Raw genomic sequence first — 26,721 nt, forward strand, 5'->3', positions numbered from 1 at the left:
TATATTATATTTTTTAAATATTTTCCTCGGCATAGTGTGAAATCATGTGCCCAATCGCCAAGAGAAGTAATTCCCCATAGAAAATATCGAAAAATTAATCGGAAACCTACGTTTTCTAGGCTCACAATTATTATTTGTGTAATGTCCAGCAGAGTACGCCTATCGGCTGTTTATGATGATGATGATGATAATTGACAACCTTGCAAAGCCACGGTTCATACTCCATAATTGTTAGCTATGTTAGTAACATAGTTTGACAGATTTTCAGCCTTCATAAAATTAGGTAGGTCTAGCTATCGCAGACAGATCATAATGCGATGTTTTGAAGATTGAACACGTCATATTTTAGATCACTGGTGGACAAAGCCGGAGGATTATGTAAATATTATTTTTATGTTATGAGGCTTATCACATTTTTTTATCAATTTAAGTTTTGTTGAGTACAAAAATGTTGAAAATTAACAGTTTGTCATGTAGGTATTTTTATTTATTTATCCTTTGTTTTTAAATTTTTTTATAATTTTAATAAAATACAAAATATAATAAACACTATTAATTTCTTTTTTAAATTAAAATAGGTAAGTGTTATTATTGTAGCGACTGCTTGCAAATATGTCCGCGTCTTATTATCCGACTACAGCGAAGCCAAAAGGTAGGGTAATGATTTTGGCAGTCTATGTATGTATGTATGTTTGTTCCACCGTAGCGCCTAAACTACTGAACCGATTTTAATAAATGACGTGTCAAAAGATTCGTGATAATTCAAAACATATATATAATACAATAATTTGAAACATAGGCTATATTAATTTTATAAAAAAATATATGATGGAATTTAAACCTCATATTCTAACCTCGAATAAAATTAAACCGAGATAATCACTATGTGTTTGGTATCAAACGAAAGGTCTTGGCGAGCACATTACAAATATGTATATATATCATATTGTTTAAGTCAAAATCTATCTTTAAAATAAGATCGTAAAGTTCGCGTACATAAAAGGATAACTTCTTATCCTATTAACATTTTTAACCCCTAAGATGGGAAAAAGAGGAGATGAAAGTTTGTTTAAGGAACTTTCCAAAATCCATGCGGATCAATGTAGATTTGAAGGAATCAATGGAACTTACTAAACTGTTATTTTATATTTCAAACAAGAATTAAATAAGTCGCAATATTCTGGGAATTCTGGATGTTCCGAAAGTTGAACTTACTAAAAATCAGTTCCAAAAGTTTTTGTTTATATTGCAGAGCACTGTCGGCGCGCGACAAAGGTCGTCAAACTTTACTGACGACTTAGATATACCTATATAGATACAGTAGAGGTCAAGTAAAAAGAGAACAGGCGTCTTTATTCATCACTATATCAATGATTTTTTCTGTACGTGTGTTTGTCACCTAACACCTAAACGGTTAGACCGCTAAGTGTAAAACTTTGAGTGTATAAATTTTAAGTTCCCTGGAAATCGATAAATACAGTCTTGTTTGCGATTTCGTAAAACGAAACAGAAGTGAAAATGGCAATGTCCCCCAATTTTAATAAAAAAAAATATTAGCCATATATTACATCGCATTAATTTTAAATGCTTTACAAAACAAAAAGTCTTGATTTAAAAACTAGAAATCTTACACGAATATAATAGTTAAAAAAATATATTTCTCTATTATTGATTAAAGAACTGCTGTTACTCACTTATCTATACTAATATTATAAAGCTGAAGAGTTTGTTTGTTTGTTTGTTTGATTGATTGAACGCGCTAATCTCAGGAACTATTGGTTCGATTTCAAAAATTCTTTCAGTGTTAGATAGTCCATCTATCGAGGAAGGCTATAGGCTATATATTATTCCCGTATTTCTACGGGAATGGGAACCACGCGGGTGAAACCGCGCGGCGTCAGCTAGTTTTTCATAAATAGTAAGCCACCTAAAAGTTTACTGCGAGCAAGTTCTAAGCCATTTAAAAAGCCACTTGTTTTATTCGGCAAGTATCATTTATGCTAAACGTCTAATGTATACTTCATATAAATAAGCGGTTAAAGATTATGTTGGTCGCCTTGTCTTGATGCTTGCGTAACAGTACTGGGGTGAAGTTGTCAAGTTAAATCCGTCAAATCGAAGTTTGACTGTATCCGCTAGTCAGAAGTAGTAAGTTTGTGAGTGGTAATCTATGGATTCACTGAACTGATTCCGAAAATTCATCCTACCAGCAAAAACGTACCGAAAGGGGTGTGGATTTTCATCCTCTTCCTAACAAGTTAGATTGCATCTTCACTTACCATCAGGTGATTTTATTATTATTTACAGCCATGGAACAGTCAATGGCTAACTTGTAAAGAATAAAAAAAACACAAGTTCTCGAAAGTGACAACACAAATAAATTAGAAACTTGGGTCTCAATGTCTAAATATCAAATGCCAATCAATCATAATTAAACAAAACAAAGTTAATAAAGCTCCGTTTAGATTGAAGATTAAAGTGAATGATATCAGTCCCGACACTCATTATGATGGACATCACAAAAGTGTCTACAAAACGCAAGGACGTCCGAAAATATTTTGATCGCACTTTTCTGACTTTTTGTATTTCGCGATGCGTGTCCACTAATTATTATTATTTCTCGTTACAATCTGTACGCAGTAGTGCCGCCAACTATACGGTTGGTAAATTGTGGACATATTGTAGTACACACTGCAATAGTATTTTTTTTTTTAATAATTTATTGGTAGGCGTCCACATATCCACTTATCGTACGTATCGGACGCATCGTGACAAACAAAGCAGATGGTCCAAAATAGTATGGAGCCCATCAGTCATTGTAGGTACCCTGGCGGAAACAAAAGAAAATTAAATTTTTAACTATTTTCGATTATACAAATCTACGAATTTACTTTAATTCTTTCGAAATAATATTCATTCTCTCCCAAGAAATGCAACACTAATAAGTATGGAGGATTGATGACGTTTTCAATGCAGTAGTCGATTTGACGTTTGCTATCAATTGTTATGTCATAGTTGCTTTAAGGGCGTCATCTTGATATAACTCAAAAACTTGGGTTTTAATTTTATTTATTACTTTGTATTTAGTTAGATTAGAGTGAACCAAGTTAAAATATACACAGCTTAAAAATACTGCAAAAGACCGTAAGAGTTTTCTACACATGACCGCCAAACTTCAGCTGGAAGAAGGCATCTAATGATGATGATGAGTTAGATTTATTCACATATTTAGATTTTAATAAAATCCATGTATTTATTTAATTTTTATAATACGGGGTACAAGAGTGTACCTGAAATGGACCATCTCCTTTTTAATTTTACGGTAAATACGAGCGATCCTATGCATTAAGGTGAATTTTATTAGAGTACCTAATCTTTCATACGCAATATTCGGGTTTAGGATAAAGTTTAAATCAGGACAGTCGAATGCAAGGTATGGTAACCCTGTAAGGAGCTATATGCAGCTTCCCAGCAGACGGCGGTGTTCGTTTTGCTCCCCGAAGGCCGCCCAGTTCGGTCTCTCGTCTCGCCGCATCGGATATGTGTCACTATAACACTAGTCTATACTATAACGTCTGCCTACGGCCGTAACCTTCGGACGAAACTGCGTTCAAATTTAAACGACTCTTTCGTTTTAACGCACGTAAAGACATTCTGTGTTTGATTATGCTTACGTAATTAACTAAGTTCACACGTCATTGTCCTGCACGTTTTTTCATTTTCATTCATTTATCAACCCATATCCGGCTCGCTGCTGAGCTCAAGTCTCCTCTCAGAATGAGAGGGGTTAGGCCAATAGTCCACCACGCTGGCCCAATGAGGATTGGCAGACTCTAGAACTTGCACGTTTTTTACAGTAGGTATATTTTAATGAATAAATATTATATGTTGTACATAGAACCGTAAATCGTCAACATCAGTTCATTCATCATCACCGTGGCTCAGTGGTATGCGTGGTGGATTTTCAAGACGGAGTATCGTACGTACCGTCAAGCGATTTTCAGCCTCCTCCTAACAAGTTAGCCCGATTGTAGTAAAGGGTTATCTTGTAAAAAATAAAAAAAAAATCATTATCCCACTTCTGATGTCGGCACCGCTAAAAAAAATCATCATCTTCATCATCAACAGCCGATGGACCGTGAACGTCCACTGCGATCTCTTGCATGGACTTCCAAATACGATTTTTTAATGGACTTCAACTAAATATCGTTCAGTTACAGCTATAGACCTAAATTATACGGAAAATAATACTTTACAAACTAATACTCATAGGTAACTACCTACTTATTGCGTGAAGGTTAAGGTAAACCACATGTAGGACACAAATTACCTATAATCAAACACGTACATAAAAATGGGGATGATGACTAGGTTTGAATATATTGATTTTTATGATACATTCGGGTAAATAAGGTCAATGTTAACTAATTTATACATAAAAAGCAAAAATTGTCTGGATATTTGCAAAATAAATGAGATTATAAAATTTCAAAATCTATTAAAAATCTTTTATCGCAATTAGATGAAAATTCATACAGTTTTAGCTTCTTTACATTAAACATTTTTTAATATATGAACTATAAACATAAACTCACAAATAACAAAGATATTAGTAATTTTATTTGAATGAACATACAAATCTAACGATCATTACATTGCCTACGACGTCATTAGTTCGTGCCATTTTGTATGGGCCGTTTTTCAGGGATCCGTTGCAGCGCCGCAAATCTGACCTTTAAATCCCTGTAGCTCCGAAAGTAATGATCGCAGATACCCTGTTCCTTTTACAAAATTGCTTTACTATTAGCATACACTTTATTTATATACAATTTAAAAAACTGTCATCATCCCTATTGATGTGTTTTGCATTCACAAAAATAATCTGATAATATATAACGGTCACCGCACCGTTGGACAACTATGTATCACACAACATATGCATTGATCACTTTGAATGCTGTCTGTAGTAAATATTTTCTTGATCAAGTCCGAGGTCAGAGTATAGGCACCGAACTACCGACCATAGACATGTTAATGACAAAGAAATAGAAATGGCGTGTACGCGTAATCTTGACATGTCACCATCATCATTACATAGACGACCAATGTTGAACCTATGGCTGTAAGGACATCCAAACACAACGGTCTTAAGCGGCTAAAGTACAAAGGCTTCCTGAAACCCGTTTACTATCATTGGTCCACCTAGAATATTCATTTCTGAACTTTAGAACAGAACTTTTGGACTTATGAGACCCATCACCCATAGTTAGATATCTATTCACCTAACTAACTAGGGGACATAAAATAATATACTTCAAAAATTGAAGAAAAAGGTATACCCTGTATTTGACAATATTTTACGCTGTAAATTGAGTGGTATTGTTACGATTTGAGACCGTTCCCGAAATGACGGGACGTTAAAGTAAAATCAAGTCTTCATGTGAATAAAACCCCAGCCCAGTGGATATGACCTCTGCCTTTGATTCCGAAGGGTGTGGGTTCGAATCCGGTCCAGGGCATACACCTCCAACTTTTCACTTGTGTGCATTTTAAGAAATTAAATATCACGTATCTCAAACAGTGATGGAAAAACATCGTGAGGAATCCTGCATACCAGAGAACTTTCTTGATTCTCTGCGTGTGTGAAGTCCGCCAATCCGCATTGGGCCAGCGTTGTGGATTATTGGCCTAACCCCTCTCATTCTGAGAGAAGACTCGAGTTCACCAGTGAGCCGAATATTGGTTGATAATGATGAAGTTTTACTTGTACTTATAATTGCACTATGTACACTAACAAAGTGATTAATTATTTAGGCAGAATTAAGCTTAATAGTAGTATTTCCTTAGTAGTACGCTATGTCCAATTCCACCGCCATTTCTACCGAGATATTATTGAGATATCTATAGCACCTACTATAGAGTCAAAGCTTGCATGTCCTTGATGGAGGTTCAAGGCAAGCCGTAGGTCCGTAGCCGCCACGAAATTTCGTATCACGAAGTTTTACGACCGGTTCGGCAATCCATTATCATACTAATAGGACGGTTTTAGCGAGTTAACCAGTTACCGACGCATCGGTAAACGTTCCACGCAAACAAAACACAGGTGGATTGGTTTAATTAATTTGTTATGATTTGAGACCGTTCCCGAAATGACTGGAAATTGATGTAATAGTTTTTTTATGAATAAAATGAGGTGAGTTTTACTTGTTTATAATTTTATCGGAATAATATAGTACGCTTGGATCAAAAAACTTAATGATATAAGGTAGTACTTTCCTAGACGTACAAAAATTTAAATTTGTATTAGCGTAACTTTACTAGCGGAAGGCTTCGCTTTTGTTATTCTTTTCAGTCTGAAAATAATAAAAAACTTAAGCATTCTGGTGATCAATGACTAGCAAAGTGATGAATATATTTAAAGGATTTATTTGTTGATTTATTCGTTTCAAAAAATATTTTTTATTAATATTTCCAGATATTTCCAGATATTTTTTATTAATAGATATGTTATTAATATTTCCAGTAAAATTTAAGTAAATACACAATTCACCCTTTGAGCAAAAATACATATCTATACACATATATAACGGGCGTCTGCTAGTGGTAAGATAACCGCACGCGGAAGGATTCAGTGTGGGTTTCAGATTATCCATCTACCTCATTGTTCCCATTTCGATCCTGTTTCCCAACAGTCCCGCTTGCCCCGGGGTGGAGCTAGTACTTTGTGAAAGTAACTGTTCTATGAACTAACTGTTATGCAACGTTTTACGTTAGGTTCAAGTTTCAAGTTCACAATGCTCTTGCGGTTAAGTTTAAAGCACTGACATACCTACATATGTAATAGTATTCATGCCGTAATGTAATATAAAACCTTTATCATCCGTCTAATAACGAACGGTACTTTTTTAAATCTTGGCAAAGAGTTTTTATGTCAGAAAAGTGCTCAACAGTTTATGAATAAAATTAACTTTGTGAGATAAAGTATAATAAAAAAAACATTTAATTCTTTAATTTTAATAATTTTGACAATAAATCTCAATCTGTATCAGAAACACGAAAATAATAATTTACTTTATTAGTAATACTGGTTGTTTTTGGTGCATTTGTCTAAAAAATCATAAGGAAAACAGGCCAAGATGCAAATTTATTTTCAGAGAGTGTGTTGCCTCGCAAATGTGTTATAAAACGTCGTATGACATACGTGCGCTTTGATGATTACAGCCTCTGCTTCCTTACTATAGCTCTCGCCTTTGGCTCGAGCTGCAATATCAAGTCGGCTGTAATGTTCAACTTACCGCACTTATATTATAACTAGCTGACGCCACGCGGTTTCACCCGCGTGGTTCCCGTTCCCGTAGGAATCCGGGGATAATATATAGCCTATAGCCTTCCTTGATAAATGGGCTATCTAACACTGAAAGAATTTTTCAAATCGGACCAGTACTTTTTGAGATTAACGCGTTCAATCAAACAAACAAACAAACTCTTCAGCTTTATTATATTAGTACAGATGTACTATTACGTACGTATTTAAACTAATTGCTAAGCCACAAAACTTATGACAATATTTCAGTTAAACAACAACCCTTATTCGGCTCCATGTTGAGCATGAGTATATTTCAAATGGGAAAAGAGATAAAAAAATAGACTTCCAACAACCACTAACAACATCCGGTCGCAGTTCGTAAGCAATAGGAGTAATACGAAATTGGCAGAAGATTTTTACAAAAGCGCTCCTAACATTATTAAAAACTCGCCAACAATACAATCAAGTTTTAATATTTTCACATTCGCAATATGAATTCACAATCAGGCAGCCACATTCACAAAACCATTGTTCCCAACCATGTTGGTTTCCAAGGACATGTTCGAATTTTAATATAATAAATCGGATTTTCGAATTTAATAAATACTACACTAAAACTGCACTAGATTTGCCTTCGCTAACTTTTCTAATTTTAACTGGATTGTCGAAATCTAGTTTGTCTGAGAAAAATAATTTTGGAGCTGGATAGTCAACTTTAAACAACAATATGATCTATGATAGTGATACTCTATATCACATATTAATATCCAACCTAAAACCCATCTGCTTATAGCAGTGGCGAAAGATGAAATTTAGGTGATGGTAAGCCGTCCCACAGAAAATGAAATTCATATAGCATCATAAATGATAATTTTATATTATCGGATCATCCCTACTAAATCATCGCAAAAGTCGATCTATTTAGGTAAAACTATTAAGGTATTATTTCTCTCCTAGCTTCTCAAACCACAGACTCATACCAGGGGACAAAAATGCCTTGCCAAAAGTGAGGCTTCTCAGTTTTATCTCCTGGTTTCTCCATTGGAGTTTCCTATATCGTCTGATGAGCGTGCTTTCTTATTAGATACATACTTAGGGACAAAATCTCTCTGCACTGTGAGACTTCTTACTTTTATCTCCTGAATTCTCAAAACATAGTTTCCTACTTCGTCTGAGGAGATCTGAGTTTTCATATAAGATCTTATTTAGGGGACAACCCAAACTAAAGATCTTATAAACCCTGATAAGTGAGACTTACAGTTTTTATCTCCTGATTTTTCGAAACATAATAGTTAAGTCTACTTCGTCTGATCTTTCTTATTAGACCTATATTTTGGGACATAAACCCTGCTAAGTGAGACTTCCCAATTTTTATCTACTGAATGTGGAAACCCTGTTAGCAAAACCTATATACCGCCTTCAGCAATGGGGAGCGACCCCTCGATCCAACCCTCTTTTAACGAATTCAATAATGATTTAGGTACATCTAATATAGGTAGGTATATTTCAAGTCTAAAAACGTCACAAAAGAATTCGTCTGCGAGTCAGCGCGATGGGTTTCAAGGCCCCATAGATAGGCATGAGGAAACGAGTGATGATCTTATCCATATCATATCATATATATCGTCTGCGTGACTAGTTCAAACAAGGATGTTTTATATAATTCTAGCAATAACTATAGATCTATAACTATATATCCTACTAATTATAAACGCGAAAGTTTGTATGGATGTTTGAATGTTTGTTGATCTTTAACACTGCTACTACTGAAGCGGTTTGCCTGAAATTTGGAATGGAAATAGATTTTACTCTGGATTAACACATAGGCTACTTTTTATCCCGAAAAAATCCATAGTTTGCCAAAATTTGTGAAAACTGATGATTTTTATGATATGAATGTTTCTTACACTTTCACGCCTCGACTACTGAACCGAATTAGCTGAAATTTGGTACTGAGATATATTATAGCCTGGATTAATACATAGGCTACTTTTTATCCCGGAAAAATCCATGGTTCCCGAGGGATTGATGAAAACTAAATTCCACGCGGATGAAGTCACGGGCGTCCGCTAGTAAGTAATAAAAATAATACTCATATTGCTGTTATTTCTCGTAGATTACAAATGTGTACAAAACTACGAAAACAAAAGCGTCAATGAAATAAAAGCAAACGTAAAACTTGAAATCAAAAGAAGTCTGCCTTCAGCGCCTTCATCTGTACTCAGGCCAGTGACTAGTGTTTAATCTGTGATTATTCTCTGTAAAGGATTCTTTAATATCAGTACCCACACGATAATCTAGGCCTTTATTATGACTAAAATATGGTTGCGTTAAGCTCTAGGACTCGCTATGCGGTTTACCTTTAATGACTTCAATGATTTTCTAATGGCATTCATAATCTTGAAAGAACAAGTTTTGAAAATATTTCTGTTATTTTTAACCTTACCACCTACTTTTAAATAAACCAGCTATTTTCAATTGCATAAATAAGATAATCTATATTTAGATTTTTAATTAGATACGAGTATGTACGTGCATTTACACAGAAAACTTTTTTGATGAAATCTTTCATTTATGTAGGACTGTAGGACTCCGTTTAAAATCAGACGCTGCAGTTTCATTAGTAAAATATAGCCTATGTCACTAGCTAATAATGAAACTTTCAACTAAAGATATTTAAAAAAAACAATTTTGTGAAAGGCGTGATGTATGTATTATATCTACAAAAAAAATAGTAAAATGTATTAAGGACTGTTTGTTTGGACGAAGCATAGGATCGGCACATAGTTTGAAGAGTCGATGGACATTGGGGTCCCAAAGTGCTGAAATTGCGACCCCGCACTAGTAAGCGCAGTGTTAGTCGACCCCCCACCAGGTGGGTTGACGACATCAAGCGAGCAGGGATTCGCTGGATTCAGGTGGCTCAGTATCGTGATGTTTGGAAGTCCCTAGTGATATGATGATGATGATGATGATAGGGTCGGCGCTACTTCAAAAATGGTGACTTTCTTGATAACAAAGATTTATGAAAACAATCGCTTCACTTACACAAGACAGGAAGACATAGGTAAACTTTGAAATTGTTGTATTCAGTAAGTTTCTAGCTGGATGTTTCCGAACCGGTGATAAATTCATAACTTACTAACAGATTTTACTTTTCAAAAGTAGAATATTATAGAAGAAGGCTTTATAGAAATGAATTTTATTTGATTTTCATAATACCTACTATGGGAAAATTTATTGTGGAACGTCGTGTAGGTAATAAATCGAATTAATTTTCCGTTCCCAAATAATAATTTAATTTAGCTATTTGGTAAAAGCTACACACTCCCACTCAAACGGTACTTGTTCAATGGAATATTAAATAGCTTTTATGACATCACTTATCGTTGGGGGTTGTATTTACATATTCGAAATCATAATTAAGTGACGTCATAATACGGCGCCACTATTTGTCGTAAGTACTTTACCTACTTAGATAGAGGCATTTAAGTAACTCTAAGCACAGTCAATAACGAGTATCCTGCTAGCTTAAATATGTGTACTGGATTCTTCCATACCAGGGTTTCTCAAAGTGAGTCTAGGGGTTCGCCATTTGACGGCAGAGGGTTCGCGACAAGATTTACGTAATGGTGGCTTGATAACTGATACCAAGTCAGACTTAAGGTAAAATTGTCCAAAATTACTCCTAACATTGAATCCATTTGCGACAAGAAACAAGGACACCCATCACATTATTTCTTACCACAAAGACATTTCTTTTGGTACCTAAATTATATTGTGTTACCTTTTATTCAAATAAAAACATTTTTTTTAACAGCTTTTTTTTTTTAATATTAATTTTTCTTTTATTGAGAAAGAATACAATAAGGAACTTAAGCTAACTTATCCTAATAACTACAAATCATGCCCACGTGGAATGGTGGCAAGAATACTAACAATCAAATTATTTTTTTTCTTTGGGGTTTCCCCATTAGTAAGGGGTTCGCTGTCACTTGGAAATTTTAACAGGGTTTCGTGGAGCCGAAAGTTCGAGAAACCCTGTTCCATACCAATCAACTTGAGAACCTCCTCATTTTTGAATTCGGCTAAAAATAATGATTGTCAGTTTTGCATCGGTATGATCATCATATCAGCCGATGTACGTCCACAGCTGCAAGACAGCGTCTACTTACTAATACAAGTAGAAAACTGTTTGTGTATTATATTTCTCAGCTTCACTCGACCCGATTTTATATTAACATATTGTAGTATACTCCTATGCTACAGCCAATGACACAGTTTTTTAAAGTTAATAGGAATTTTTCAAAATATCACCATGGCAACCCAAACACCACCCCCGCGCGGCCATAGGTCGCCATCTTCATTCTGTGTTTCTGTGTTCAAAGCCTAGACACGCTAATTCAAATAAAAATAATTTTAATCGTGGAAATCTTAGAATTTATAAAATTTAAATAAAATTATTTAGTTAGTCATGCCAAAAGGCAAACGTAAACGTAAAAGTAATGAAAAATATGCAGATATTAGGAAAAAATTACGGAAAATCGAGGCAAGACTCGATAGGTCAACGCGGCGTCGAACCGTATCTTCAGGGCCGATGATGTTAGAAGAAAAACATCATTATTCAGGGAGTAAGTCGTCAGGTCAGTTCAACATCTTGTATAATATAATATACCCACATTTTCTTGTAAGAAAACGATTTGCTATCATAATTTAATTTCATACGTAATATGATGACATTTAGTGATGCGGGATGCCATCTGAGCTATCTATCCCTGTCACAAAACCTTTTTTCACTTAGCCCAACTGGGGCTAGGTCCATTCTCAAAGATCATATTAATTTATGATTCTTGTTACATTTTTATAATGTAAATTAGTGATGCGGGACGCCAACTGGGCTATCCCTGTCGCAAAACCTTTTTTCACTTAGCCCAACTGGGGTTAAGTCCATTCTCAAAGATCATATTTATGATTCTTGTTACATTTTTACAATGTAAATTAGTGATGCGGGACGCCAACTGGGCTATCCCTGTCGCAAAACCTTTTTTCACTTAGCCCAACTGGGGCTAAGTCCATTCTCAAAGATCATATTAATTTATGATTCTTGTTACATTTTTATAATGTAAATTAGTGATGCGGGACGCCAACTGGGCTATCCCTGTCGCAAAACCTTTTTTCACTTAGCCCAATTGGGGTTAAGTCCATTCTCAAAGATCATATTAATTTATGATTCTTGTTACATTTTTATAATGTAAATTAGTGATGCGGGACGCCAACTGGGCTATCCCTGTCGCAAAACCTTTTTTCACTTAGCCCAACTGGGGCTAAGTCCATTCTCAAAGATCATATTAATTTATGATTCTTGTTACATTTTTATAATGTAAATTAGTGATGCGGGACGCCAACTGGGCTATCCCTGTCGCAAAACCTTTTTTCACTTAGCCCAACTGGGGCTAAGTCCATTCTCAAAGATCATATTAATTTATGATTCTTGTTACATTTTTATAATGTAAATTAGTGATGCGGGACGCCAACTGGGCTATCCCTGTCGCAAAACCTTTTTTCACTTAGCCCAATTGGGGTTAAGTCCATTCTCAAAGATCATATTTATGATTCTTATTACATTTTTACAATGTAAATTAGTGATGCGGGACGCCAACTGGGCTATCCCTGTCGCAAAACCTTTTTTTCACTTAGCCCAACTGGGGCTAAGTCCATTCTCAAAGATCATATTTACGATTCTTGTTACATTTTTATAATGTAAATTAGTGCGGGACGCCATCTGGGCTAAAAAATGCTGGTCACGTAAAAAACACTTATTAGGCATTCTTATACTTCTTGTTACCACAAAAAAAAAAAAAAAAAACTGATAATGGTATGGCATTGATAAACATTTCGGTTTTAATCGCTTATATGGCTTCACTCCTTGACCAGCCTGACGAATATAAATCAAACCCTAGCATGCAGAATATGCCTGTGGCTTCTACCACAAATCTTTCAGCGATCCCTATTTGACCACCTCGAACAGTACTCCAAGCCCAAGCTCAGCGGGTAATCAATCTTGCGCCCGGAGCCCGACACCAGCCACTGCGATCGTGCTAGTTTTAAGTGATGCACCGGCAGAGTCCCAGGAGCCAGAGGTCGATGAAGCGATGCTCGCTCTATTGGGTGATTGTATTGTAGACAACAAATTTGGGAAGGCTATCCATAAAGACCTAAAGACCATCATGATGGCTTGAAATACTTAGTAAGGGGCTACAAAAGGAGGTTAAAGATAAGATACTCCAAGAATATTGAATACCCGAAAATTGCGATTTGTTGGTCGCGCCCGTCCTTAACCCTGAGGTTAAGGCAGGCAATGGTCAAGAGGGATTCATCACTAATGACTAAACAGAAACGCCGTTGCGGCTATTAATCAAGCTATTGAATTATCACTAGCTAAGGAAAATCACACAAAAATATTGAAGATGTTTGTTTTCAGATTTCTTAAGAAGTAATAATAATCCTAATAATAATCGATTAATCTCGAAAACCCTGCCTTGGAAAACGGGGCTGAAGTCTGAAACAGAGAAGCCTCGCCGCAGCCAGGGTCATCGTGTAGCGCTGAACAGCTCTCAACAGCGGGGGATAGCCGACCAGCCAGCACCGAGAACTTACAAGTACCCGAGACAGTACCTCTAAAATTATTTAGTTAGATTGCAGCGCTATATTAAATGTTGGAGTGATATTACAGATGATCCCATCATTTCATCGTGGTTACATGGATATGAAATTCCTTTTACTTCATTTCCAATTCGTATTCGGAATAATACTTCAGACTTTGTTAATCAATCTAATGTCTGTTAGATATAATTGCTATATCTATATCTATATAAATCTGTCAATCTAATGTCTGTTATATATTAATGCAAAATCTAGATGCACGCACACATTAATGGCGAATTTATTTTAAACATATTTTTAGTTCCGAAACCAAATGGCGATAAAAGATTACTTTTGCAATAGATTTGTTATCACATTTTTAAAATGGAGGATTATAGAAATATCTCCAAGCTTATTGCATACAACTATTATATGGCAAAAATTGATATATGAAGCATGCCTATTTTTTTATCTAAATCATTAGAAAGACTTGGGACTTCGATGCGATAGAAATAACTATAAAGTTACCTATTAAAAAAAAAAAAAAAAGAGATTAAAGAATCATTAATAAAATACATTAATCAGAATAAGTGTAAATACTATCAATCTTGAAATGAAAGTAGCTTGCTTTGGTCTGAAAGTTTGTGCTAAAAAGCTTAAATAGTAACGAAGTATTACTGCGAATTGATAATGTTCCTGCTATATCATACATCTGAATGAAATTGCTAGAGAGATGGCAAGATGGCAGTAGTGTGAAACAAGAAATATAACAGTGATTGTCTCGTATACTATAATAGTTTCCCTCGTATGCTAAAGATAATCTTGAAGCCTATTCTATAAGGCATAGGGACATAGGAACTTTGTGAATATGTTTCTTATGTTTCTTTTAAAAATAGTTTATATTTTCGGTAAATCAGAGATAGACCTCTTTACTTGATGTAATGTATGTGCCACTTCTCGTTACATTTCTCGAAAAACGTTCTCAATGCATGGCTGTCAATGCCTTTACTGTTTCATGGTTTCATTTATCATTTTATGCATTCCCTCCGTTCTCCTTCATTTTGAAAATGTTACAAAAAATAATATGCGATAAAGCAGAAGGCAAAATATTTGTGCCCTATTGGCCAACTCAAGCGTGGTAACCTATCCTTAAAAAAAAAATAAAAAAATTACAGTAAAAGATCCTATTTATTTTGGTCCACGTATTAGTTTATTTGAAATTTCTTCTAGGGTTATCCTGGTTGCCGTGACATATTCTGGCAAGCTTTATTAAATGTTACCTAATTCAGTCGAGATTATGTGAGCTTCTTTAACTATTAACACGTATCAACGATGGGTGTTTTAAGGAATGGCTGGATTATTGTAAAAAAAAAAAAAAAAAACAAATTAATTATTTAGATCCTTCTATTCCATTAACATTTCAAAATTGTACCAAATATGGCACAGTTAATAGTTACAAATCAGCTTTATTGTTATTCATAGGTTTTCAATCTGTTAATGACAGAATGAAACGGTTTATAAAAGGTGTTTTCAGATTAAGACCACAAAGGTCCTAGGTATAATCTGACCTGGCCCATCATCCCAGCATCGTGCTTAATTATTTATCTGACTTTTTGGCCTGGGAACACTTAAAAAAATAATAATTTCAACCTTTATTAAAACTACCGTTTTTTCAATGAAAAACCTGAAATTTGTCCCGCTAAAGATATGAAATCATATACACAAAAAAACTAGATTATTACGCACAAAAAATTAAGACTGGTTGTTTCATAGTATCAAAAATCATCATCAGAATATTTTATCCCAAAGGCTTAGCCATTGGATAAAAGACACAATTCAAAACAGTGGTGAAGATACGTCAATATTCTCTGCACATAGTAGGTACTCGACATGCGATCATTTCAGCAGCTAATAGACTTGGGGTTAATTTTGATATAATTAGGAAGACAGCGGGATGGACTCTGACATCCTCAGTCTTTGCAAAAAATTTATAATCGAGAAGTCATATCCGATCATAAACAATTTGCGTTGTCTATATTATATAACAACAATAATATGAATGGTTCATAATATACTCTGATTATTATACTCATGTAATCCTAACGGAAATGATTAAGAATTAAAATTCTACATATGTAGTTCACATAACTTTTATTTACTCTGAACATCCTACAATATGTTAATATAAAATCGGGTCGAGTGAAGCTGAGAAATATAATTAAGGATCAAACGAACTTACCTGGAAGTGAAGTTCGATCATAATTATATGATCAGCTTCACTCGACCCGATTTATAAATAAGCACCCTCCCATATGTAGCAAATATTTATTTACTTCCCTACCCATTATGTGAACTAGTCAATATCCCTAACTCTAAACTAAATGAAGATGGCGACCTATGGCCGCGCGGGGGTGGTGTTTGGGTTGCCATGGTGATATTTTGAAAAATTCCTATTAACTTTAAAAAACTGTGTCATTGGCTGTAGCATAGGAGTATACTACAATATGTTAATATAAAATCGGGTCGAGTGAAGCTGATCATATAATTATGATCGAACTTCACTTCCAGGTAAGTTCGTTTGATCCTTAATTATAATACCTATACCTATGCTGATAAAGAGAAATTGCACCTCCTTTTTTACAAGTCTGGTTAAAAGACCTTTCTGACATTCAGTATACAAACAATACCGCAATAAAATAATAATAAAAAAATATTTGAAATGGTTTATTTTAGTTGCGTGTCCATTGCCGATACCCAAGCTACATAAAGGGTTTATAAAGTTATAATGTTACAACCATAACAGTCGCATTCAATGACCACCCACTTTGCGATAAAAGGCCCAAAACAAAAAGCCAAAATCAAAAAGGCCAGGTGTGACCAAACTGGCATATTTTCTTGGAACTCGCCAAAAGTGTAATCGTATGAAAAATGCTACAAATTCTTTTTTATTATATTTTTTATAACACGTATTTTACTTGTTCCTTGAATCCTGCTTCCAAACAATGATTATTTACACATTATCTGGTGCAGTAAAGACGATCTGTATATATTATTTCTTTTCAATATAAGGTATTTATTAGTATATTTTGATATGTATTTTATTCATTATTGTAGGTATTTGTGTAATATTGTTTATGTATTAGGATGTAAATTATTTGTATGTATGTGTATTACTAATACTATGGTTATTTTTGTTTTACGCCACCTGCTGATGTCCTTAAGTTTTCCTAAACCGAAGGTTGCCTGGAAGAAATCGCTACTTAGCGATAAGGCCGCCTTTTGTATGCTGATCTCTTCTTAATTTGTTTTTTATTTCACTTGTTTTTGTCTTTGTGGTGTGCAAATAAAGTATATTTATCTTATCTTTATCTTAATGATTTAACACAAACTTAGGAGTATGGGTCGATAAGGTAAATGATCAAAAAACATAATAATCATACAGTTTCTAGGAAAAGAGATTGATTTTATTGGTAACTCAAGGGTCTCGACTTCGCAACATGTGACAATAATTTCTATAAAAAATAACAAAATGGCGACTTTGAACTTTGGCCATCGCCCATACAAAAATTTACGAACTTTGAAAACGCTTCACCGAAAAATTTAATATTTATTACTCTACTAGCTGACGCCGCGTGGTTTCACCCGTGTGGTTTCCGTTCCCGTAGGATTCGTCGTCGTTATCAACCCATATACGGCTCACTGCTGAGCTCGAGTCTCCTCTCAGAATGATAGGGGTTAGGCCAATAGTCCACCACGCTGGCCCAATGCAGATTGGTAGACTTCACACACGCAGAGAATTAAGAAATTCTCTGGTATGCAGGTTTCCTCACGATGTTTTCCTTCACCGATTGAGACACGTGATATTTAATTTCTTAAAATGCACACAACTGAAAAGTTGGAGGTGCATGCCCCGGACCGGATTCGAATCCACACCCTCCGAAATCAGAGGCAGAGGTCATATCTACTGGGCTATCACGATAGGATTACGAATCCCGTACGATTACGGGGATAATATATCTATAGCCTATAGCCTTACTCGATAACTGGGCTATCTAATACTAAAAGAATTTTGATCTGAGATTAGCGCGTTCAATCATACAAACAAACAAAAACTCTTCAGCTTTATAATATTAGTATAGATGACCGACTATGACCGAGCTCGTTGTTTAGGACTTTTACGATCAATAAATTGATATCTTTTAGTTTATGACCACAAAAAATTTAATGACGCGATGTGACAAAAAATGCCCATCATACAAAACGATTAAAATTATAATACGTAGATAACGATGTTTCAAACTTATGTAGGTACTATCAAACACAAAATTCATAACAAAACAATCATTGTAATTCAAATCTAATATTACAAATACGAAAGATTGTTTTGTTTGGTTGTAACGTATAGGCTGCTAAAGTAGGTACTAGACCGATTTTAAACATTTTTTGACCAATAGAAAACCATGTTATCAGCGAGTAACAAATGCTAAATTTTATAACCATATTTTCACGGGAACGGACACTACGTGGATGAAAAGTCGCGCAAGGCGTCTACGATATTATAAATGCGAAAGTGAGTCGGTTTGTTTGTTAATAGGCTTTCACCCTTTAACCGCTATACCGATTTTAAAAATTCCGTCACCAATGGAAAGCTATATTATCAGCGAGTAACATACATTTTCGCCTTATTCCCGTGGGAGTACTACACGGGTGAAACCGCGGGGCGTCTGCTTCTCAATTTATACTCAGTAGGTAGACCTGGTAGACATATTTCTAATCAGTAGCAAACTACCTAGAAGGTACATATTGATTCGTTATTCGATTTCCACATTCAATACAAAAGAAAACCGAAGAACCTTCACCATCGTAATAAGCAATTTTCTGACTTCCTCCCACGTTATTACTTGCTACCTACTCGTACTGCGTAACAACAGATTTTGATTTGATCGGGTTCTTTGTTTGTATAAATAGACAGACGCCACGCGATTTCACCCGCGTAGTACCCGTTCCCGTAGGAATATGGGGATAAAATACAGCCTATAGCACTCGGGGATAATGTAGCTTCCCAACAGTAAAAATATTTTTCGAACCTGTTAAGCAGTTTCGACGTCTATTCAATGTAAACAAACAAATGTTTCCTCTTTATAATATTCAACGAGTAATAATGATAGATTATTCAACATAATATGTCCAACTAGTGGACGCCCGCGACTTCGTCGGCCAGAAAATTTTGAAATCACAGACCGACACTTCAATTTTATTAACCGATTTCAAAAAAAGGAGGATGTTTTCAATTCGAGTGTATGTTTTTTGTTTTATTGTATGTATGTTACCTGATTACTCGAAGACGCCTAGACCGATTTGAATAATTCTTTTTTTGTTCGAAAGGGTATACTCCTGAGGTGGTCCCATTTTCATTACGTCAAGATCTGATGATGAGATCCTAGAGAAATCGAGGGGAACTTTCAAAAATCGTAAGAGCCCCGTCTAGCTACAATATTGAGTGATGAACAGTAGCTATCTTGTGATTGGGCTTGATTAATTTGTATTGATGAGGACATTTCACCTAGATATCGGTTGTGACTGTCATTAGGGATTCTACCAACTGATCAGTTAAAGGCGGCTAAACCGGTGTCGTATTAATTTAAGCCGTTTCAAGAGCTACATGAAAGAACACAATCTGAAAAATCTTTATCTTTATGATATTCTGTCATTGCTTCAATTAATACATCACCGGGTCAGCACCGCCTTCAAACTGATCAGTAGGTAGAACATAATACGATGTTGTATTTCGCTTTTTAGTTTAGTCGGTACGTTTTATGTTTTTGAAGTCGGTTGAATTGTTTTTATTATTTTTTTTAAACGTAAAACTTGTAATAAAGTAGGTAGTACCTTAGGTCAATGTAACATTATGTACATAACGCTGGCTTGGCTTATTTATTTGAAAATTGCTCCTTCTGCATTTTATGTAGACAACTGCGTTTTAGTAATATGATACGATCGTGGATTGCTGACTCGAAGTCCGGAAATAGGTTTACATTGTATGGGACTAGTTATGGGCTATTGATTTTTTTTTTACTATCACAAGAAATGCTCAGTAGCATGGAAAATAGCCGGTTTTTTACTTACCATTTTGTGGGCCATCTGCTAGCTATTAGCACTTATTTGAGTCGTTGGTCTAGTGGTTAACTTATATATGGCTTTAGATCACGAGGGTTTGAGCCTTGGGGTATGCAAAACTTTTGTGTCTTCCAGTAAAAATTCGTACCCTGGAGTTTGGTCGTACAAGTTACATCCGCGTGAGCATGTTAAGATGTTGGTCTTATGTCACGTGGCACGTCGTTTCTCTTTCTACAAACGCTATCGCTTCGAAAACTAAAAAATGTATCGACAACTTGATCACGTGACCTAACGTTAATGAATGTTATTCCCATACATTTTTTAATTTTAAGCGAAGCGTTAGCGTTTGTAGAAAGAGACACGACGTGACATGGCTACAGACCCTGATCTCTATCATTAAAATCTGGATCTGGAAAAGGTGGGGGTTTTAAGTTTCACCCCCTCTCCTATAAGTAGAAAGACATGGTCTTATGGTGGCTAAAATAGAAAGATTCTGACGATATAATTTGTATACTCGTATTTGTGACAATGATCAAACCAGTAAATATATTTTTTGTTCAAAAATATAAATATAAGCCATTACGAACTATAAAAATATTAAATACCTCATCAAAATCCGCTTCCTGGAAATGGCACTATACATACAATGTAGTAAACAATGGCTTAAATCTAATAATTTATGGGAGATAAAAATAATGCTATTCAACAACGTCGAAGTATAAGCCCTCAAAAATAATAGTTTAAGCTCTGAATTAGAGACGGCTTATACTTGGGTTGCCAACATTTTGTCTAAAAAATATAGTATTTTTAACCGACTTCCAAAAAGGAGGAGGTTCTACGTTCGGCTGTATGTATGTTTTTTTTTTTTATGTATGTCCAGTCCATTCCGTCAATTATGGACCGATTTTGAAAATTCTTTTTTTGTTTTGAAGGGTTTACTTCCAGGGTGGTCCCATTTTTTTTATGTCAGGATCTGATGATGGCATCCTGGAGAAATTGAGGGGAACTTTCGAAAGTTGTAGAGACGGCTAGTGCGTTTGTTAGTGTTTATTAAAACATCACTGGCTTGGCGCCTTCAAACTGATCAGAAGGTAGCACATAGGTAGGATGTTATTTTTTGCTTTTTAGTTAAAGTTATTTTTTGACTTGGAAGTCGGTTGAATTTTTTTTATTAAAATTTTTTTGAGATTTAGTTACAAAAAAATATAGTACGCTTAAATAGTATTTTATGGAATAAGCAACAAAATCAACATATATTATTTTAAATATATTTAAAAAAACAATACATATTTATTTAGTCTTGTTGCATTTTAATATATATTTGTCTGAAATAAGCAAAGCAAAGCAAATACGTTTTTTTTTTAATTTGTTCGTTTAAAGTTTGGAACTAAGTAAGATAGACACGTTTGGATAGGCTATACGCTATAGACACGCTTCCACGCGGACGAAGTCGCAGGCATCTACTATGTGCGTTGTAGCATGGTGCGGGTGACAGTTGCCATAAGACGTTTATAATACGTACTAAATAAACTGTCGTCTCGTCATCGTTCGTCATCGTTATCAACGAATATTCAGCTCACTGCTGAGCTCGGTTAGGCTAACTTTTTTTATTTGGCCTAACTATCGTATACGACGTTCATAATATCGTGGATCGCGACACATCTGGAACTTTCAAGAGTGAAACGGACTGTCACCCGCACCATGCTATAGCGCACGCACTGTAGTGTTACGAATATACGTATTGGTATTAGGTACCTACACCTAGTCACTCTTTCTTTAGAATCGTAAGGGAAAAGTTGTCTAAAAAACTCAGAATTCCCCGCTAACGAAAACGCGGACATCAGCTAGTTATTAAATAGATAAATAAAGAACTTAGAAAAAAATAACCTTGAGTAGAATAGAGTAGTTTGAACATAAAAGTGATGAGCGAACAGGTATAGGCATAGAGTGCCTATAGTAGAGGCAAATACTCGTGGCAGTCGGTCATTTATAAGAAAGACCACGATAGATTCTTGCTGGCTTAATACGTCAATAATCATTGTTCGATCTTTATCGATATCTCTCATAAATATTTTACAAAAATACAACGTCAACAAAGACTAAAAATATTATACGGTCAAATTGAGAATAGTCGATTAAAAATTACTAATTATTTGATTACTAATCACATCACAATTTTATATACATTGTTACATTGATGAGTTCCTTAATGATAAAGATGCTTGGAGACCGTTGGATCACCTTCCACCTTCACAGGACACAGGAAGTAATACTATAAGAAATTGTAATGTTGTCATCAATTGTAAATTATAATATTGTATGATTTTTTTAAAAGAGCAACTGTTGAGTTTCTTGCTGGTTTCTTCTCAGAACCTGCCTTCCAAACCGGTGGTATTTACAAATAGTCAACTGACGTATCAAAACTGCTTGTAAACTGAGCCTACTTGAAATAAATGAATTTTGACAACGACTAGAGAAGAGTGCCAAGAGCTTTGGCGTCCACTATAGTTGCTTACTGAATATTGAACGATTCGGTTAACTAAGCTCACAAATTGCGCTTCTGGTGTGCAATGAGGTCTTGTAACACGTTACAGAACCGCGCCGGTAAGGTAACTAATTAGATCATTTTTATACTACACATTTACGGAACGAATGCCTCAGTTGTCCAGTGATTAGTCTGTGGAGCTTTGGATGTCCTGGATTCAAGTCCTGAGCCTAAAATAATATGCCATGCCGGCCATGACGGAGAGCACGTTAAGCCATCGCATCGGTCCCGATCAATATCACAAGTCAACGATAGTGGTAGGTACTATCATTCATATATCAAAAACATTATTAAAATATAAGCTTTAAGGCGTTTAAGGGGGATTAGTGAAGGGTTGTCACATAGCGACTTGATTTCTCATAATATTTCGTAGAAAATATAAAATAAAATTCTTCCATAGGTACTTGGTCAATTAAGGGTTCTGTTGAAACCTGTTGCCTTCCAAAGCCACCACTGTCTAAAATCCATATCTGCCTGTCTATTCTGTATAGTCTCAATCTATATTATAGGTAGATATTGCCACGGCCTCCGTGTCACAGTGGTGTGCGCACCTGATGGTAAGTGATGACGCAATCTAAGATGGAAGCGGGATAACTTGTTAGGAGTAGAATGAATATCCACACCGCTTTCAGTTTCTACAAGACATCGAGCCTAATAAATCGCTTGGCGATACATGTTTGCCGGTAGGGTGGTAACTAGCCAGGGCCGAAGCTTCCTACCAGCCAGACCTGGACCAATCAAGACCTCAATGGACCCAGGACCACACCACTGCGCCACGGAGGCCCTCAGAAACCTACCTTCCTAAACCCACCGATATATTACGTGTCAAATACTCATATCATTTGAACTAGACTGATCTTTAAAACCCGATGTGCAAGAAGCTATGAACTTTAAAGAAACCCTTTCAACCGTGTCCCAGCTTTATGGATGAGCAAGGAAATTTTCATAATTGTAATCGCATAAAATTTATGTCTGTAGAACATTGGATCGCGCATTCTTTATGTTACCCACTCACCATTTAACCGTTGATCGTCCACCTACATGTTTTTTCAGCTAGAACGAGTTTCACATAAGTAAAAAGTTTATTGTAGACGTGATAGCCCAGTGGATATGACCTCTGCCACGGAGGCCGTAGGTCCGAATCCAAAGAATCCAGTCCGGGGCATATACCTCCAACTTTTGAGTTATGTGTATTTTAAGATATTATAAATAGCACGTGTCTCAAATGGTGAGGAAATCATTATCAACTCATATTCGGCTCACTGTTAAGGATGAAAGAATTAAGAAAAATCTCTGGTATGCAGATTTCCTCACATTGTTTTTCCTTCATCTTCATGTTCATTTCCACTGGGCTATCAAGGCGGAAATCATTCCTGAGCATTTTCTTAATTCTCTAAGAGTGTGAAGCCTGCCAATTCGCATTGGGCAGCGTGGTGGATTTTTAGCATAACCCCTGTCATTCTGAGAGGAGAATCGTGCTCAATTGCCTAATGAGGATTCATCATCATCACCATTATCAACCCATGTTCGGTTCACTTCTGAGCTCGAGTCTCCTGTGAATGAGAGGCGTTATGCCTTAGTCCACCACGCTGGCCCAATGCGGATTGGCAGACTTCACACACGCAGAGAATTAAGAAAATTCTCTGGTATGCAGGTTTCCTCACGAAGTTTTTCCTTCAACGTTGATTGTTGAATGAAGATTATTAGTGACTAATAATTAAAAAAATCAACCGACTTCCAACACAAAAATTAACCACTAAACTAAAAAGCGAAAAATAGCATCGTATGTGCTATCTTCTGAATCTTTGAAGACAGTGCTAACCCAAGCCAAACAATTGATGTATCAATTCAAGCCGTTTAAATTACAAAATTGCTTAATATTTTGGTTAAGTCTGGTTGTTAAGAAAAGGAAATTCAAACAGCGTGATACAGACTCCGGTTTCTCGTATATCCATTCATATTTATATTTATTACAACAATGACTATGTATGATTTTTTTAAAAGGTAACCTAGCGGGAATCGGTTTGCTTGGACTCTTCGCCGCTGGTAAGTACACAGACTGAGCTTTTATTCGTTTCGCCGTGCAGTGAGAGCACATTGCCTCAGGACAAAAGTCTAGTCTGTGCAATACATCCCTATAATTCGGCAGTGCTGGGGTACATTTTGGAGTTTAGACGCCAAAATCAACTACAACTAGGTATAAGTATAAACAATATTGATTTCGTGTAGTACGTGGATTATAGGTCCAAAATATATCGATATTCATTAATAAAAGTTAAGGATTTTAAAACTAAATTTAAAAATGGTGTATTGTTTTCCTATTTACCAAACTTCAAAAACGGTCATCCACTTGCGTTTGGGATCGTTTTGTCAAAAAAAAAATAAAAATAAAAATTTTCATTCATCATCGTAAAAAAATATCACATTTATTGAGATGTGATTATCACAAAAAATTTTTTTTTTCAATCTAGTAGAATGATAATAAGCCATACCATTTTAAAAAAGTATCAACTAGCCTATTAAGCAACACTTCACGGAGTATGTTATTATTTTCTATGATATCTCATTTTCTTTTTCATTGTCGTTAGAGTATGGACTTCTGGAGTAGAATTAACTTATTAAACTTGGCCATAAGTTTATATAATAAAATCTTGAAATGTATCTTTTGGCTTGGAAAATATTTTCCATATATATTTAAAAAATAATGATGCAAATGTTTTGGTAATCATTTAACACATAATATATATCTTGGTCCTAATTTAAATCCTTTTATTTCATCAATATCTACATTGCACAAATTTCTTAATACAAAAGAAATCCACAAGAATTGATTATTCTTTAAGATGAGGAAGGAAATGACAGTAGGTAAGGATTGTATACATGTACATTTTCCTTTATTTCGATTAGTAATACTTTACAAGCACTTTTAAAACGTCAAGTTATGTCATGATTGTGGTGGTGAATGGTGGTAAGTAAAGTCGAAATGTATGAGCACAATCCTAAGTTAATATTTGGCAATTAAAAAATACTATTAATTAGTATCTTCCATCCAGTATCTAGTCCACCTGTTCGCAGTGCAAATTCAAAAAGAAAAGAGCTTTCGTTACATTCTCAATTAATTCAACGTAAAAAGTAAATTCAAAGCCGACGGACGTTCTACGTCGATTCCAAAACACGCAACACCGTCTAATCAACGTGGATACAAAAGAAATATATGCCTGAATAATGTATAGACTCCAGACAGAAAAAGTTTAATGTTCTATGGTTTATGTAGCTACATGAAACACTAATATGCTGCAATTTTTAATCTTGCGTTTTTTACGCACACGAAATGTACGTTACGTTTATCGCAAACTGAAATACAAACTTGTAATGAAAAGTTACTTAAATGTAACTTAGTTTAATTATTACAATAAATAAAACATTTAAACTAAGCTTCAGTTACATATTTCATAGGGTTTTCTTTTAATTTTTACACACTAAAACAACACGAATTCTATAATAATAATAATTCATTCATTGAAAACTTTTTCACAGACACGAAGAAAATCTTTTCGCTTACTGCACTATAAAATTTGCTTTAGTATGTAATTTATTTTGTTATAATTAAACACAAATTCTGAGTACATAATTATATAAATAATTATAACTTCCACACACACGAAAAGTTATGAAATATACTTTAGCTTGTGACTTGTGACTTATTATATGTTTTAGTTATTTTAAAAGTTACTAAAACATATTATGTAAAATATTAATATTTATTAACTATGCATTTACTTGCTAGATATTTAAATATTTTTAAATCATTACTGTTCTATATAATCTACATTTAACACATTTTCTACTGTATATAATCTACATTTAACAATTTTTTAAAACTCACCCAAAAGCTTTCCACGTAATGTGAAAAAAGGAAGACACCCGGAAGAGACATGATAGTCCATTTAAATTCACACCACGACTGACAGCGGGATCAAATTGCTCTTTTTATATATATACACTTATTGTTTACTAACATCACCGTACATAGAAACTCCTTGCCGATAGTCGTATCTGCTGCTACAACAAACGTTGAGGGTGCATGAACCGGCGAGTAGCGACTGAGGAG

At 35.0% G+C, this 26,721-nt stretch overlaps 1 protein-coding gene across 2 annotated transcripts in view; it reads right to left on the reverse strand.

Annotated features, from left to right (window-relative positions):
- LOC112056276 (ecdysone 20-monooxygenase) overlaps positions 1 to 26,721 on the reverse strand; it is a 68,837-nt gene extending 42,116 nt beyond the window's left edge. For both annotated transcript variants that reach the window (XM_052888367.1, XM_052888368.1), the window contains exon 1: positions 26,497 to 26,721. In XM_052888367.1, the coding sequence (XP_052744327.1) occupies positions 26,497 to 26,547 (51 nt within the window). In that variant the 5' untranslated portion in view covers positions 26,548 to 26,721. The remainder of the gene's footprint in view (positions 1 to 26,496) is intronic.

This window comes from Bicyclus anynana, chromosome 22 (assembly GCF_947172395.1).
Source record: "Bicyclus anynana chromosome 22, ilBicAnyn1.1, whole genome shotgun sequence".
Lineage (NCBI taxonomy): Eukaryota > Metazoa > Arthropoda > Insecta > Lepidoptera > Nymphalidae > Bicyclus > Bicyclus anynana.